At 36.3% G+C, this 18,272-nt stretch overlaps 1 protein-coding gene across 3 annotated transcripts in view; it reads left to right on the top strand.

Annotated features, from left to right (window-relative positions):
- The first annotated feature begins 5,829 nt into the window (after nt 1-5,829).
- Nucleotides 5,830-18,272, top strand: part of DCP1B (decapping mRNA 1B) — an 87,850-nt gene continuing 75,407 nt past the window's right edge. Inside the window, exons 1-2 of one of the 3 annotated variants that reach the window (XR_007947670.1) lie at nt 5,830-6,008; nt 13,466-13,506. Coding sequence is in view for 2 of the 3 variants with exons in the window: in XM_051961578.1 (XP_051817538.1) it covers nt 5,859-6,008; nt 13,466-13,506 (191 nt within the window). In the remaining variant the exon portion in view is untranslated. The remainder of the gene's footprint in view (nt 6,009-13,465; nt 13,507-18,272) is intronic. The other 2 variants (XM_051961578.1, XM_051961579.1) reach the window with 2 other exon arrangements.

Here is an 18,272-nt window from a genome sequence, read left to right as displayed (position 1 = left end):
GGTGGGGGGAGGATATATATATATACACATATATACACACATATATATATACAAAATATATATACACATATATACACACACATATATATATATACACATACACACACACACACACACACACACACACACACACACACACACACATATATATATATATATATATATATATATATATATATTACTTAAAGGAGAAAGAAAAGCAAACTACCCCAGTATCTTTACTAAGAGAACTACAAATGAGGACACAGAGTTACAAATGACTGAGCAATAACCAAATATTGATTATATTCTAATATGAGATGATATATGTATTTCTTCTGAGCCCTAACATCAACAGGAATCATAGAAGGAATCTAGACAGAAAACCTAGAATTAATTCTGTTATATCTTGATAATCTTTTTTTAAATGGAAAAAAAAGAGAGAAGAGGAATTTATAATTGAAGGAAGGGAAAGAAGAGGAAGGTAGGTTATGGTATATAATTAGACTGTGAAAGTAGACATCTTTACAAACAAGAGGGTAGGGATTAGTTTACACTTGAATCTTAGTCTCATTTGAATTGATCAAGGGAGAGAAGAATACAAGCATAGACATAGATGGGAACAAATACATTTCATTCAACAAGGAAATGAGGAAAAGGAGAGAAGGCTCTACATCCATTGTTTTAGACAATAGGCATTCTTCATCCACTTGATTTCTTGTGTATGAATGTAATGTCTGAACTAGCTTTCTAGAGGACCTCCAGATCGGCCCAAGTACTTGTCTTAGTGGAGGAGTGAAAGAGGCAGGAGACTCACAAAGATGGTCAGAGATAAGAGTCTGGAGTCTGGAATCTGGAGTCTCCAGTCTTCTCTGTGTCTGTGACTGAGAGCATCCTCTGTGTTTATGTCTTAGAGGCTCCTTCTGAGTCCTTCCAGCCCTTAAATACTTCAGTATCATTACATCAACTGACCATGTGCAACCATTACATTACCAGATCATTAAGTATATGTTTAGAGAACCATTATCTCACTTGAATCAAGGACACCTTCCAGATAGGATATGGTGATGTAATGGCGCATGCTCAGTATGTGCTGTAGTGATGTAATTGTACTGAGGTATTTAAGGGAATCACATTCACAGAAGACTCTCTCAGCCACAGACACAAAGAAGACTGGAGACTACAGATTCCAGACTCCGGACTCCATCTTTGATCAGCCTCATGGTGGCTGTCCTGCCTTTTATCATTTCTCCACCTAAAGATCAAAGCTCATCCAGAGATCCTCCAGAAAGCTAGCTCGGACATTACATATGGATAGTCAAGTTAATTCTTTTGAGTGGTCACGGATCTCATCCATAAGGCTCAACTATATTTCTTAGCAGGATAAAATGAGCACAATGCCATCCAGAAATAGAAGCATCAGGAAGACATCATTATCTATTATGAATCCCTTCTTTTCTCAAATTTTGTGCTATTTCCTTTGTGACAATGAGAAATGACTTTGGCAAGCACATCACCCTAGTTTATGCTTTTCCTACTGTTAATGATCAGAATGTTATTGCACAATTTATCTTGTTTTCAAATATTTCAAGGAATTGTGCACAATTTTGATAAATCTTTAGTTTATCAATGCAGAATTATTCGGGGAAGCAGGAAGACTTGTGTTTAAGTCATACTCTTGATACATGATCCTGGGCAAGTCACAATTTTTTTCAGGACCCTTAACACCTTTCTAAAACAAATTACAGAGACAATACTAATCTTTATTAGTAGAGGCAACATTTTGTATTACTGTATCAATTTTTTTTAAATCAACAAACAAAAAAAATCTTTGGGATTCTGATTTTCTACATCTTTTAAGTCAAGTTAAATTAATAAGTATTTGCCATGAACCAGGCATTGTACTAAGCTTTGAGTCGAGAATATGAGAGAAAAGTTCAATATGGAAAATTGATTATAGAAAGACTTCTTATTCCATTAATACAATTATCAAAGATGTTTTAATATATGTATATATTATTCTCATAATAATAACAATAAACCCATCAATAAACTTTTAAGTGTTCACTATCTGCCAAGGAAAGGGATAATAAAAAAAAAAAAAAATCACAGTAATAGTAGAACTAGTAGCAGTAATAATAACAGTAATAATAAAAAATATTAACACCCCCAATACTCAACCCATTATCCATATTGTGCAAAGAGAGAGACATAACAAAGTAAAGGAGTATGAACTAAGGTAATAAACTGTAGGAGCTTTGTATTTTGACATGTCTACATTAGTTATGTAGTCCTAGCAGAATCTTTGAAATTCTGGACAATTAGTTCTGGGAATAGTTTTGTTTGGATCAGTGCACTGGCCCTACAGATTTGCTTCTATGACTCTAAAAAAAGAGGCAGCATGGCCTATGATGGTAGCCTGGCCCATTATGCAAGAATAGCCAAGTGAGTGGGTACACGTTCAAGTTTGTGTACCACAGGAAGGTAAAATATAGCAGAAATACCAATACTCCATCTGCTGGAAATGCTTCACTTAAGATAGTGTTAACTATTAAAGCAGGCAAACATATGTACTTCCAGAGTGGTCTGAAGACATGAATATTTGCATTATGCATCTGGATGGTAGAGGCTGGGCCCTATGGAGCATGAGCTGAATTCACCTGGCAACTTCCAGGAAAGAACCACTGATTCAGTAAATCTTAAAAAGCGGTGATTTCTTTTCCTTCACTCCAACAATGGTCAAGTAACTCTTCTTCCCTTTGTTTCCCATGTATGGCTAAGGAAGAAACACTGTTCCCCCATCTTGGCAGAAATGGCAAATTGTGAACATATGGCTGCTAAAGCACATATGTGTTTAGGTAATCCTCCCCTCCTTTTGGCAAGACCCTAAGCATGTAAAAAACTAAGATTTAAATAGTTTTTCCTAGGGCTTCGGTGTGGGGGAGTAAAAAAGCCAGAAAGTGTGAGGAAAAAAATAACCTGGTACCTCTCTGTAGAAACCAAGCTCCCCCCAAAATTGAACCCTGTCTGCATGCAAGAGTTCAGAGCTGAAAGGAGCTCCTTGGTGGACAAAGTGAGAGACTTTCTTCCTCTTGGGCCTAGCAGCATTATTTCACTCAGAGGAGCTTATCTAAGACCTAAGAAGCTGATTCCAATCAATCTCTAGTGATTAAAAAAATTTTTTTTAAGTTCCATATGTGACATTCTGAGTTTACTTATTTTTAATTGCTTGGTTTTTTTTTTTTTTTTAACTATATGCCCTCTTATGTAGGGTGACATGATTTTGGCACTCCCTTTGGATCATTCTATGAATGGGCAGGGGTCCCCTCATGAAATTTTAGTTATGTTATGTATTCAAGGGGCCCATTCTCATTCAGAGACCCAGAGAATATCCATGGTTAACAGGCAAGACCTGGGTGAAGATCCAGCAAGGAAAATAGGGAAGTGACACTCAGAATGGTAGGAAAAAAAGAAGGGAAAAAAAAAAGAAGAATGAAAGAGAAGAGAGTGACCAACAATGTAAATGACTGCAGAGAGATCAAGAAAAATGAAAAATCAATGGATTTGACAGCCAAGAGATTATTGATTACTTTGGAAAGAGAAGTTTCAGTGGAATGATTATTATCAGAAAGCAGATTATAGATAGATAAGGAAATAGAAGAGATAGAGGAGACATCTTAACTGCCTTATCAAGTTCAACCATAATAGGAAGAAAAGAGAACAATAAGTTTGTAGATACTAAGGAAGCAGCCAGAAACCAGAGAGAGATAAAAGATAAGGGAGAAATGGAAGTGATAGAGGGGAAAATATACTGGAGGAGATAAAATGAAATTGGACATCTAATAAGAGTTTACCTTGGCAAGAAGAGGGGTCACCTCATCATGTGAGACAGACAGTGGCAGAAGTAGAGGAGATAATGGCAGAAGGTATCTGGGAAATGTGAGATGAGAAAGATGGGAGAAAAAGGAACTAATCTCAGTGAAAGACTCTATTTTTTTATGAAAGACAATTTTTAAAACTAAGAGAATGGGGGCAATGATGGGGAGTAGCAAAGAAATCATGAGTGGTTTTTAAAAGAGCTGAAAAGAAAGAGCCACTGTGGTGATTCGAATAGTGTGTTAATCAGGGAAGTGCAAAAGGATTGCCTGATAGCAGTGAGGACCCAGTTGAGGTATTTGTAGTAGAATCAGGCAGCATGATTTCAAGTTTTGTGATTTTCACCAGTTGTCTAAGTAAAGGCAGCGAATAATGGGAGTGATCTAAGGCTGAGGCTTAACCGGGCAAGATTTGTGATAGAATTTTATGACAAGTGGCTGAGGAGGTGAGTTTAAGATAAAGAAAATCCCTCTCTTGGAAAGTGATAGGAGGAAAGCAGCTTTCATTTGGAACCCAGATTTGTTCATCTAGGCTAGATATTTTTTAGAGCGAGCTATGATCTGAAGTTTGGACCACTTCTAAAGAAAGTAGAATGAGAAATATGCCAACATCACCAGCAGTCTAGTTGGAGGGGAGGGCAAGCAAGATGCAAGATTTCTAAGCCTGGATGATCTCTCCACCAGTTTTCAAAAGACATATAGAGAAAGAATTATATCTCTAGTCCACCAAGCTTCCTGAGCAGTTTTTCTCAAAGTTCTCTCTTAAAGTTGCACTTTAAGAATGGAAATAAGTCCTTTTTCACTGATATTCAATCCATCAAGAGTTCCCTCAACTTATCAAGAGTGCCCTTGGGAAATTGAAGAAAGAACATAAATAACTCTTCAAGGTCCTCAAGGAATGATAACTTCATGGGAAAGGTGGCAACTGGGATGAGGCCTCAAGGATAAAAAATTTGTAAGACAGAGGTAAGAAGTGCACTGGAGACATGAAGGTGACAAATGTTGGAGCAAATGAATTTACTTTGAGTGGGGAAACAGCAATTGTTTGTAGTTTGAAAACTGATTTGGGAAGAAGAAGAGGTCCAGGGAACTCAGCTGTGTAGTTTGATTGGAGATTAATGAAAAATAAGGTCAATGAAAAAAGAAAAGGAAGGAAGGAAGGAAGGAAGGAAGGAAGGAAGGAAGGAAGGAAGGAAGGAAGGAAGGAAGGAAGGAAGGGGAAGAAAGGAAGGAAGAAGGAAGGAAGAAGGAAGGAAGGAAGGAAGGAAGGAAGGAAGGAAGGAAGGAAGGAAGGAAGGAAGAAGGAAGGAAGAAAGGAAGGAAGGAAGGAAGGAAGGGGAAGAAGGAAGGAAGGAAGGAAGGAAGGAAGGAAGGAAGGAAGGAAGGAAGGAAGGAAGGAAGGAAGGAAGGAAGGAAGGAAGGAAGGGGAAGAAAGGAAGGAAGGAAGGAAGGAAGGAAGGAAGGAAGGAAGGAAGGAAGGAAGGAAGGAAGGAAGGAAGGAAGGATAAAAAGGTCAATGAAAAGGTGGGAACAATTCTGCTTTGATTTTTACAATGATGCATGAAAGATACGTTTGGCAACAGAAAAAGAACTCATAATCGTCTTTAAGTTTTGAGTTGAAATAGTCCTAAAAGCCTTAATTACTGTGGTCCTAACTAGCTTCTGGCAAAGGCCTTTTAAAAGTGAAAGAAGGAAGCCACAGTGAACATGGAACTGAACCTGCAGGCTAAAGGAGAGATGAAAGATGTGGCCGAGTCTAGACCCGCTGTTGCCCATGGATACAAAATCTCCAGAGGAAAACAAGCCGGTGTCGATTAGCGATGTCTGCCGCGGGAATCGGTGAGAAGAGGAAGGACCCCCTGCTCGCTTCGCCTGCCCTGGAGCCGTGTAGCGAGGGCCTGGTTTCCTCTCTCTCTTTTTAGATGCGGGGAAGTTCGCGCTTCTCGGCGCTCGATTAGCCGCGTCTGTCCGGTCCACCGTGTTGATGTCCGGGAGGGAGGGAAGATGGCGGCGGTTGCTGCTGGTGGCCTAGTGGGCAAGGGACGGGACATCAGTTTGGCGGCCCTGCAGCGCCACGACCCCTATATCAACCGCATAGTGGATGTGGCCAGCCAGGTGGCCCTATACACTTTCGGCCATCGGGCCAACGAGTGGGTGCGTGAGGCCGCGACGGGGCGGCCGAGGCCGATTCGGGCTGGGGGGAGGGGCTGGGCCTGCGCGGCCCGGACCGGGACCGGGACTCCCGCTGGGACCGGAGGTCCGAGGCTGGCGGGCGAGGGGGGCGTAGGGAAGGGAACCAGCCGTCGACCTCCACCTGGGGGGCGAGGTGAGCGGGGACGAGACGGGGGGAAAGACACACACACACACACACACACACACACACACACACACACACACACACACACTTTCAGACCTGGATGGGGGAGAGGCGGGGCGGCAGACCCCCACACTGGCAGGACGGGACCCGAGGCGGAGACCCCTAGAAACAGTTTGATGGCAGCCAAGCGCGTACCGGCAGAGCGAACGCTCCTTGCCAGGTTTTTTAAATTAACTTTTAAAACATTGAGTGCCAACTGAGGGCATGCCCCTGTGATAGGCTCCTTTGGGGATACAAAGACAAAACGCACCGTTTGCAGCCTAGAAGGAGGTGCTGGGGAAGGATTCAACTGGGGGAGAATTGTCTTGAGATTGTGTCTGTTTCTAGGGTCAGGAGAAACCAAACTTGCTAGAAGTTTGATGCAGCCAGGAAGCCGACAGGTGGAACCCGACCCGAAGAAAGCGGGCTAGGGCTTGAAACCGGCAAGATCTGAGAGCGGGGGCTAACGAGAGGAGCACTTACTAGCGGGGTGACCCTTGGCAAGCCGCCTAAACTCTGAACCTCACTTTCCTCAACAGAGTTGGTAGAACGATCAGATGCATTAGCTTAGTACAAGTCAGCTAAGCCCCTGCATTATACTAAAGCTTACAATAGGTCACTGTTTGTTAAATTGATGTACTAGGTTATCAACCAGCTAGTTAAGGCAAGATTCTTTTGCTATGTAATTACTTAGATTTCGTAACATTTCACATACTATCTCATGCTCTTGTGGAAAAGGTGAAGGCTTGTGTTCCAGGCATGGTCTGATTTTGTGGTCCACTTGGAAAGTCTTTAGTGAAGTGCTTCAGGGATCTGTCCTTGGTTCTGGGCAATTGTTGATAGTAGGCCAGTGCTCCAGGGATCTGTCCTTGGTTTTGTTCTTTAAATTGTTGATCGTTGACTTGGATAAAGGTATGAATGATATGCCTGATCTGTCCTTGGTTTAGTGCTTTGAATGTTGATCACTGGCTTGGACAAAGATTTGGATGATATACCAGTGCTCCAAGGATCTGTCTTTTGGTTCTGTGCTTTAAATTATTGATTACTAGCTTGGATAAAGACATGGATGATGTACCAGTGCTCCAATGCTATGTCCTTGGTTCTGCACTTTAAATTGTTCATCACTGATTTGAATAAAGGCTTCAATTTTATAATATTCCTGTGGTTCAGGGATCCACCCTTGGTTCTGTGCTTTAAATTGTTTATCTCTGACTCAGATAAAGGCAGATTTTCAAGTAACACAAAACTGAGAATTATACCCACTAGATGAGATTTGGGATTCAGAAAGGATTTGGTGATGTAGAGCCCAGCTTCTTAAACTGTGGTTTGTGACCCCATTTCATAACATTGTGGGGGGTCATGAAATTATGATATATTAGTAGTATATGTTTGATTTATATAGCTATTTTATGTATATATATGCCTGGAGGTCACAGGAATTTCTCCAGGGAAGAGGGGTCATAAGTGGAAAAAGTTTGAAAAGCCCAGGTCTAGATAATACAGCTGAATGTAATAAGACAAAATTGGATAGAGATAAATGTGAAGTCTTCCATTTGAATCACAAAAATCCCACCTCACCAATTTAAGATGGAAGAGGTGTAACAAGAGAGCTATCCAAAACTGCAATGGTATTCTGTGTATATAAGGGAAAGGAGTTGATTCCCTTGATTTAATGTCTTAAAGACTGGATGATCACTTGATGGATGTGATTTAGAAAAATGAACTTTATTTCTGTTTAAAATAGTGAACCAGTACAATAGAACAGGGGTTAAAGTCATTAAATGCTCAACAGTTGGATAAAGTAAAATGAATCCAAATTAATTATTTAGGAATCTTAACAAATTGGAAAAATGAATTTCTCTTGTCAGTTTCTTTCATGGATATGGTGTAGAGAAGTTTTTGTGTTTGTTTGTTTTTTTCATTTTTAATTATGGAAGAGGTCCCTTCTGATTCTGAGATTCTTCCATCCTTGTCCTCCAGCATATAATCAATCTACTTTTGCCTAAGACAGTAGTTGCCATCTTCTGAGTCTAAGGTCAGTGCTCTTCCATTATGAAGCAAGTATTTCTAGGTAGAAGAGTGAAGGTGGGAATAAAAAGACAGAATAAGACTTAAGAGAGCGAGAAAGTTGGATATTTGAAGTGGAGGAGTTATTAATGCTAGGGTATCTAAATAAGATAATTGGTATGTTTTTTTCATTTTGGAATTGAATGGTGTGAGTGCCAAGTATTCCTTAAGTGAATGAGATATTGCGTCATTTGTTGAAACACAAAGTTGCATTTTTCTGTTTTTTGAACAAATCACCTTCAAGAACAGATCACAGTCAAGTAATACGAAATTCACATAGCAAATGTTCATTCTTTTAAAGTATTCAAAACCCTTGCAACTAAAAGAAAAAAATTAGTTCAGCTGTAAAATGATCTGAGTATATGATCAATGGGAATACATAACAGTTGTCACTGCTGTCATCGATTTCTGCCACTGTGGAGCCTTTGAACCTTTTAAGTATGAAGCTAGGAAAAATATAGAGAAAATATTTGAGAGATACAGAAGAAAGAAAGTTTGCAGGAAGGCAGGTGGAAGGCCAGAGGGACAGTTTTTGCTGTATTTAAAATAAATGAGGACTGACCTAACTAAACAAGCTGAGAAAAGAAGTAGGAATTGGGTAGGAAGTATGAATAAAGAATGAAGTTCCCTTCAAGAAGTAGATGAATGCTTGGACATTGTTATAAACATAGAATTTCCTACCCTCCCTTTAAAATATAATATCATTACTGGAACAGGATATTTAGGGCAAGATTTGCTCAGAGTTGCCAAGAAAGCCGCATCACACAAATATCTATGCAGCATTGAATGGTATGCAGTGATGACTTTTTCCCCGGTTCTGATCATTTTCTGTTAGGAGTAGTCCTATTGCTTAGAGAAATAATGTAATCACTCTGATACTGCAATGTCTAATCATTTGAGCAATGACTATTGACATAAGCTGAAATTATGTGAAAAGTCTTAGATATTTTTAGTCTTGATATTTGATAAATCTCAGTAGTTTGCAAAACAATACAAATTCATTATTTTTATTTAGAACTGCTTAGTATTTTAACATAATTTAACTTTTATAATAAAGTTCAATTAAAAAATTAGATGCCTTATTTTAACATGGAATCATAGATTTACCGAAACAAAGATAAACTATTCCTAAATGGTACAGAATTTTGTTTTAAACAAAATATTTTCTCTTGGCATGAAGTTCACAAAAGTTCACTAAAAGAATTTTATCTTCTGCAGATGTCTTTTAAACCTGAGTAGAATTGCTATTTGCATTTCCAAAAGATCTTTTATCTAAGTAACCCACAATTACCTCTTCAAATCTGTAAAAATCTGAGTGATGTAAATTAGTTATTTTCCTCTTTCTGTAGAGAGGAAAAAAAAAAAAAAAAACCACAGGTATGTAGTAATAAAATAGTCTTATCCAACCTGGCAAGTCACCCATCTTTGCTACTGAAACAGTTTTATATTACTCATACTTTATATATATCAAGCCAGTTAAATTCTTAGTTATATTTATAATGTAGAATAACAACATGAGAAAGAGAATGTTGCCAGAAGAACCATAATTAGAATTTTAACTCTTACTATTGTGTTACACATAGGAAGTATATAAATGCTTGTCAAATAAGTATAAATTTTTTAAATGAATTTTTTTTTCATAAAAAGTAAATGAAGACATTTAAAAATCTTGGTTTGTCTACACATATAAACATCTTGTTTCAGTGCTTTCACGGTAAGATATCTAAAGCTAGATATTGTAACTGAGGAAATATTTTTTGACCTGGGAACTGTAGTTCTGACATTTAATTTTACAGGGTCTCATTCTAAACTTAATTCTATTTGTTATCTAGTGTTCTGATTTGCTTTAGACATAGCACCACCACATTGGCTATATAATGGATATAAATAATTATTTTTAGGAAAATAACTGGATGACTCAATAGTAGTTAGGTACTTTTCTAGGGGGATAAAAGAGACATTAGGAAGCAATGAGATCATTTTAACCAATAATCAATCAATAAATATTAGGTGCCTGCTGTATTCCAGGCATGCGGCAGCTAGGTGGCGCCATAGTGCATAGAATCTTGAATCTAGAATCTGGAAGACAGCATCCAGAGTTCAAAACTGGCCTCAGATCACTTAGCTGTGTGATCCTAATTAAGTCCCTTCATCCCTCCCTCAGTTTCCTCATCTGTAAAATGAGCTGGAGAAGGAAATGGCAAACCACTCCAGTTGCCAAGAAAATTTGGAGTCATGAAGAATCTAACACAATTCCAGGCACTGTGCTCAGCTCTGGGAAATATTTACATTAGTGGAACAATCACTTGCTAAATGTTACTTGAGTGCCCTGAATTTTATATATTTCCAGAATATATGTATTTTTATGTAGGTTCTGGAAAAAACAATTATTTTATTTTTAGAAAAGATTATTATTTCTTAAGAGCCATGAGTTTTCTCCAAAGAAAGATTAAAACCGATATTTCTATTATTTCTTTAAATTTTTTTAGCTTGAGAGCTCAGAGCACTTTAAAAACTGCTTTAGAAATGTAATCTTATTTTCCAAAATACAATGGTGAAGCAAAGTTAGCATTATAATGCCTAGATTATAATTATTAATTATAACAAGGAAAGATCAGAACTATTGGAATGTTTTATCCAAAATGATATAATTAAAGTGTAATGCTGAACTCCTGAGCCCGCTGATTATGTTTACAGCATGAAAAAAAAGGACTATTTGAATTTTTAGTATTTATAAAGTTCTGAATTGCATATTCTGCAGCAACATCTTAAGGTTCCCAAATATGCAAGTGTGTACTTGCAATTTATACTCATGCAGTATTAAAAATAACAATTAGAAGTATTTGGTAATGTATATACATAATTTGAGAAGTAATTGGCTTCTCTTTTCAAGCTCCTTAGAATATCTTCATTTGCTTAAAATTGAGAATTAGATGAAAATGACTGAAGAGAAATATTAAAATTATTTCAGTAGTGTTAAGAAAATATTTCAAATGCAACATAAAATATTGTAATGGCTTTATTTGTAGTTCTTTCCAAAAGTACAGAATAGCCAAGTTCCAAATGATAATGGTCATAATGTTAATGATGAAATATCATGGGATTATTTTATTTGGAGAGGGGGGGACAGAAAACAAGGAGGAATGACATTTTGAAAAGTTTTAATTAGTTTCTTAGGATCTTGAAATACTAAAAATCTCAAAACAAAAGAGCTATGGATTAGTTGTATGGAAACTTTTAAGCTAATTTGTTATTTCCATATCAAATGGTAATGGATATTTAAGGACCTGAAAAGCATCTTGAAAAGGACCTGATCTTTGCCATTCCTTTTGCATTGCATATTCTTAATCTATAAAGATAAATTCTTTATCTATAAAGTGGGGACTATGATGGTTCTGAAGAGAGTGAAAGAAAAGTGGCTTATATGTATTCACATGACCCAAAATTATGTGTTTGGAGGATATGAAAGGAAAGGGATAAAGAATGTGATGCTGATTTGTTAGCAAGTTTGTAGGCATTTGTGAAATGAAAAAAATTGGAAAACATAATCAGAAATTAATTGATTGGATTTTAGTATTTATTTTAATAGAATATTACAAGTAAACTGCTTAAATGCTTAACAAATTAAATTGCTTTTAAATTCCAAATTTTAGCTATTTAATTCCTAATTGTATAAACAAGTACCTTATTCTTATGTTTTTATAACACTCTTTTATTAATCATATTGGAAAGTTGTTTGTTTTTTCATTTAAATTTTATTTTTAAGGTTTTTGGAGATAATTTCATTAACTCAGTTTTCTGGTTAGTTTCTATATATTTGAAATTCAGGCTTTACTGTCTTTGGGGAAGTGAGAAGGATTGAGCTTAGCTGAAATAATCCATGAATATTAATTTGATAACTTCCCCATAACATTTTCATCCACAATTCTAAACTGTAGTTTTAGTTTGAGGATTATTTGTGTCAAATTTTATTTCAAAGGCTCCTTGGTTTTAGAATGTATTCTGAACATAATAAGCATGCTAGATTGAATATAGATGTTTAATTTGGGGGGAAGGTTTCATTCATCTAAAAAATCAAGAAGAGGTATTAGAAGGTTATTAGTTCTCCCAGGGAATAGGATTTGCCAGTAGAAAAATGTACATTGGAAATAAGTGGATAGCAAAAGAAATACAGCAGTGGTTTTTATAGCTTTTTATAATATATCCAGTGTAGAGAAGAAGGGGCAATACATTTTTAATCACCTTTTTCCTAATGAATCCATGGAAAAGAATTTCAGTTAAAGTTGAATTATTATTTCTATATTTAGTGAAGAAAGCTAATGATAATTTATTTTATGATTGATAAAAGGAAAATTATTGACTCCAAATAATAAATCGCCAATATTATGATTGTGGCAGGAAATCTGCTTTCCTATGCTTTCTAAGAGTAATTTTTCCTGTGTTTCTATTACTAATATTTGATCCATTACAGATTTATCAACCTTTATTTCTTGATCTCACCCACCCATGATATCTCTTTAGTCACTACATCTGTTTCTATACTCACAGCATCCCTCAAATAAGCCATCTTATTTCTAATCTCATAGCTACCACCCTGGTTCAAGTTCTTATTAACTCTTGCTTACATTATCACAGTGGACTCCAAATTACTATTTCTAACTCAAGTCTCTTCCTATTCCAATCCATTTTCTACTGAGCTGCCAAAGTTATTTTCCCATCATTCTGCCCATATCACTCTCCTATTCAAACTCTAATAACTCCTTATCACCTCTAAAATCATTCGTAAACGTTCTTGACTTTTAATGCCTTTTACAACTTGCACCTAGTCTACTTTTCCACTTTCTATAAGAAGCTTTTCTTGACTCCCCTTCCTCGGCTATTGGCTTTTTTGCTTTCCAAATTATCTTATATCTATTTTGTATATACCTATAGATAATGTACATATGATCTTCTCTGGCTAGACTGCAAGCTCCTCAAAAGCAGAGACTTTCATTTTGGTTTTGTATCCCCAGCCGTTAGTAAGTATCTGCATATAGGAGTTGCTTAATAAATATATTTGTTGATTAATCTTCATACTGGATATCAGACCTGCTTATTCTATTTCATAATAAAATTATAATCTCTAAATACATGACTCTTTGCTTAAATGGAGAGAATATATTTATATTTTGTTGTATGTTTTTTGCAGGAGAAGACTGATGTAGAAGGAACCCTGTTTGTTTACACAAGGTAGGAATAATTATACTTTTACATAGAAAACTGACAGTATTTAAAACAGGATTCTTTTAGGCAGAATGATTCCATTTAATATTGTCACCTCTCTGAGTGTCAATTTATTTCAAAAAAGAATGAAAATTTAGTTTGAAGTTTTCACATGGAAGAGAAGGAAAAAAAATTAAGGATGATAAAAAGCTATGTTCATGGAAAATTGAAAATCTAATCAGAATGACTTTAAATTAAAAAGAGAGAGGAAAGAAATACCTACAAGTATCTACCAGTCTATATAATACAGAACTGACCATCTCCTGATTCTTCTTTCAATTACTCTTAATAAGTGTCCCTTCTTGACTTTCATCCAGATCATGCTTCTTAACTGGGTATTCCCTAAGACGTTTTTGTTCTGTGCCCTTTTTCCTTCCTTCTGTACTGTTTCACTTGCTGATCTTACTAACTCCCTTGGATTTCAATTGTCATCTCTGTGCTGATGATTCCTAGATTTATTTCTTGAGCTTTAATATCTCTCATGACCTCCATCAAGTCTTGCATCTCTCAAATGTCTCTTGGACATCCTGAACTGGATGTGTCATAGCCAGCTTGAATTCAGCAGGTCCAAAATTGTATCAGTCTTCTTTCCCTCCAAATTTTTCTGTTATCTGTCAAGGTACCCAGGTTCATAGCCTGGGGTGTCATTCTTAGCTCTTCACTCTCTTATGTACCATCTTATGTGTTGCCAAGTCCTGTCATTTTTACTTTTATACTATCTCTTGTATATTTTTCCTCCCCCCTTTTTTTTCTTCTCTGACACTGCTGATATTGTGGCATAGTCTCATCACTTTGTGCCTGCCTTATTGTAGTAGCTTTCTACCTGGGGTCTCTGCCCAATTCTCTCCTTACTCTAATTCATTATCCACTCAGCTTTTTAAAGTTAGATCTGATTTGTTACCCTCCTATTCAGTAAATATCAATTCTTCCTTACCAAATTTGTCCTCCTTTCCAGTACTTCTTACCTTTCTACTATTCATACAACTTACTCTTCTTCATGTTCTCTGTAGTCCAGTGACACTGACTTCAATACTGTTCCCCATATAAGATGCTCTTTCTCCTGACTTTTTGTATTTTCATTGGCTTTTCCTCCCTGCTCATCATTCTTTGCCTCCTCATTTCTACCTCCTGATCTCCCTGCCTTCCCAATTACTATTACTTTTGATAAGAAATCTTTTCTGATCCTCTCACTGCTAATGCTTTCCCTTTGGTTATCTCCTATATTCTGTGTATATTTTGTTTGTAAAGAGTTGTTTTCATATTGTCTCTACTATTAAAATGCAATTTTTTTGAAAACAGACTGTGTTTCAACTTTTTTTATATCCCCAGTGCTTAGCACAGTTCTGGCACCTGATATTAAATAAATTTTTGTTGATATTAAATATTAAAGATATTAAATAAATATTTGTTGACTTACTATTCATAAAGAGTATATACAATATGAGTAAAATAGCAGTAAAGGTATCTACAACTTAACAGAAGAAAACATCCAAAAAGGAGCCTGTAATTAAACTCATAATCTCAGCTGTCTTCTTACAAATACAAAAATTATGGGCAAAAAAATAAATCAATAAATAAGTTAAACTAGAGCTCCTCACACAAGGAGGACAATTTGATTTCATCGATAACATGTAAAATGAGACCTACAAAATGGAATGTGGCTCTAGGAATCTATATGTAATTCTAAAAGAACAGAATAGATAAAACAGCAGAGGAATAGGATAGCACAGTAGAAAATATGCTTGTATGAGGAAATCCAGAGGAACGAAAGCATGTTGGAACACATTTAAATAAAGATAATAGAGGCAGAAACAATATTATTATGGAAGCATATGATAAACTACATAGAAAGAAGAAATGATTGAGTTTGGAAAATAACTCACAAGCCTGGAACAGAGATATGATAGAATAGTCATAAGAATTTTGATCATTTGAATATGTGCTTGACAATGCTTCTTCTCTGCAAAGCAACTTGCCTGGCTTGCTTTAACAGTCCCTCAACGTTAGAAAAACTGATGAACAAAATTCTTTTCTCGTACTGAAGAGGTGAAAATGAAGGTAACATTGAGGAAACTGTTCTCTGCTAGAATTTTGTGATGGAGAAAAATAGGAATATTGCACATGGTTGTATTTGAGAAAAGCAAAATTTAAAGAATTCTGGGTAAAAGATAGGTAGGTAATTGATAAATTAATAGGGAACTGAAAAGAAAATAAGAGCCATTCTTCAGTTGATAAATCAACAAAGGATATTAACAGGTAGTTTTCAGAAGAAATCAAAGCTCTTAGTAGCCACATAAAAAATACTCTGACAGACTAAATTTTCAAAGCAGAACAATATAAGCAAAACTTATACTGTGGTAAAGTGAATTTGTGACAACTGATGTTTGAATCACTAGTAACATTGGGCTGCCTTTTATATATATCCCATTTTGTCTTATGTTAAAATAATCTTCATTCTCACACAGATCAACAGTAGATATATTTTCTGAGCTCAAATTACAGTTCCAGCAACATTTTTCTGATCTTCATGTAAATACTGAAGGAGAGAGATATTCTGGGAAGATAGCAGAATAGACAGGAAAATTTCGAGCTCCCCAAATTTCTCCCACAAACAGATCACATTTGCACCTGAGAGTGAACATAACTGGTGAAAAACAAAGAAGACTTGAGGTAGAATTGGGGTCCTCCTAGGACAATCTGAGACAACCTGAAGAAAGACCCCAGGAAGAGGTTAGGTATTGTGAAGTGGAAACAACTCCAGGTTAGCTCACAGAAACAGCAAATGAAAAATCCTGAGACTAGGTGGGTTTTACTAGAGCCTCAGCAGGAACCACAGGAACTTTACCACCCAGACAGCAAAGGAAAATTGGAAATCTCAGTCTGTGAAGACCAAAAGAACTTCTACTGATTAGGAATGCCAGGCCCAATTGTGCTGCTGAGACATCACTCTGGGTGAGAAGAAACCATCACCCAGTGAATGCAGAGGCAGTGGGTTAGGGACATTGCTGGCTGTGGGCACTTGCAGGAGAGTGGAGCTTTTACTCCCAGATCAGAGAGGAGGACTGAAGTGAAGCTAGAAGTACTATACCCCCACATCCCCCTCCAAAAAAAAAAAAAAAAATGAACTGGCAAAGAAGAAAGAACCCAACCACAGAAACTTACTATGGAAAATAGTGAAAACTGAGATTCATCTTCAGAGGAGAGCTCCGAATTTTTAAAAAGTTTTTTTCTACCCCAAAGAGTAACATTAAATGGCTACCTGCCCAATAAGAATTTGTAGAAGAACTCAAAAAAAACTTTAAGAATCAAGTGAGACTACACACCTCTCAGATTGCCGAAGATGACAGGAAAAGATAATGACGAATGTTGGAAGGGATTGGGAAAACTGGAATACTAATATATTGTTGATGCAGTTGTGAACTGATTCAACCATTCTGGAGAGCAATTTGGAACTATGCCTAAAGGTCTATCAAACTATGCATAACCTTTGATCCAGCATTGTCTCCACTGGGCTTATATGCCAAAGAGATCATAAAGGAGGGAAAGAGACCCACATGTGCAAAAATGTTTGTGGCAGCCCTGTTTGTAGTGGCAAGAAACTGGAAACTGAATGAATGTCATTTGGTTGGGGAATGGCTGAATAAATTGTGGTATATGAATGTTATAGAATATTATTGTAATATACGAAATGATCAGCAGGATGATTTCAGAGAAGCCTAGAGAGACTTACATGAACTGATGCTAAGTGAAGTGAGCAGAACCAGGAGATCATTATACATGATAACAACAAGACTATACAATGATCAATTCTGATAGACATGATTCTTTTCAACAATGAGGTGATTCAAGCCAGTTTCAATGGTTTTGGGATGAAGAGCACCATCTACACCCAGAGAGAGGTCTGTGGGAACCGAGTGTGAACAACATAATATTTTCACCACTTCTTCATTTGCTTGCATTTTGTTTTCTTTCTTATTTTTTTCCTTTTTGATCTGATTTTTCTTGTGAAGCATGCCGTTTGTGGAAATATGTATAGAAGAATTGCACATGTTTAATATATATTGGATTATTTGCCATCAGAGGGAGGAAAAAATTTTGGAACACAAGGTTTTGCAAGAATGAATGTTCAGAATTATCCATGCATATATTTTAAAAATAAAAGGCATTAATTTAAAAAAATCAAGTGAGAGAGATTGAGGAAAAACAAAACAAAAATAAAACTGTTCAAGAAAAACAAGAAGATTATGGAAAACAAAGCAATCCACTAACCAACTAGAAAAGTAAATATAGAACCTTAAAGAAGAAAATAATTCTTTAAAAATTAGAATTGGGCAAGGGGAAGTCAATGAAGGTATAAAAGACCAAAAAACAACAAAACAAAACATAAAGAATGAAAAAGTAGAACAGAATGTGAAACATAAGAAAAACAACAGATCTGGAAAATAGATCAAGAAGAGGAAAACATAAAAACAATTGGTTTACCTGAAAGCTGTGACCAAAAAAAAAACAAAAAAAAAAACAAAAAAAAACCTTGACATTATATGCAAGAAAATTGTCCTGTAGTGTTAGAAGATGATGGGAAAATAGAAACAGAAAACATCCACTGATCACCACCTCAAAGTGATCCTTTCTGAAAAACACCTAGGAATATTATCACCAAATTTCAAAATCTTCTGATCAAAAAAAGTATTTTGCAGGAAACAAACAAAAAATTCAGATATATTGGAGCTATA

Source organism: Antechinus flavipes, chromosome 5 (genome assembly GCF_016432865.1).
Source record: "Antechinus flavipes isolate AdamAnt ecotype Samford, QLD, Australia chromosome 5, AdamAnt_v2, whole genome shotgun sequence".
In the NCBI taxonomy this organism is placed as follows: domain Eukaryota; kingdom Metazoa; phylum Chordata; class Mammalia; order Dasyuromorphia; family Dasyuridae; genus Antechinus; species Antechinus flavipes.
The sequence above is the reverse complement of the archived record's forward strand: the minus strand, read 5'-3'. Positions and strand labels throughout refer to the sequence as shown.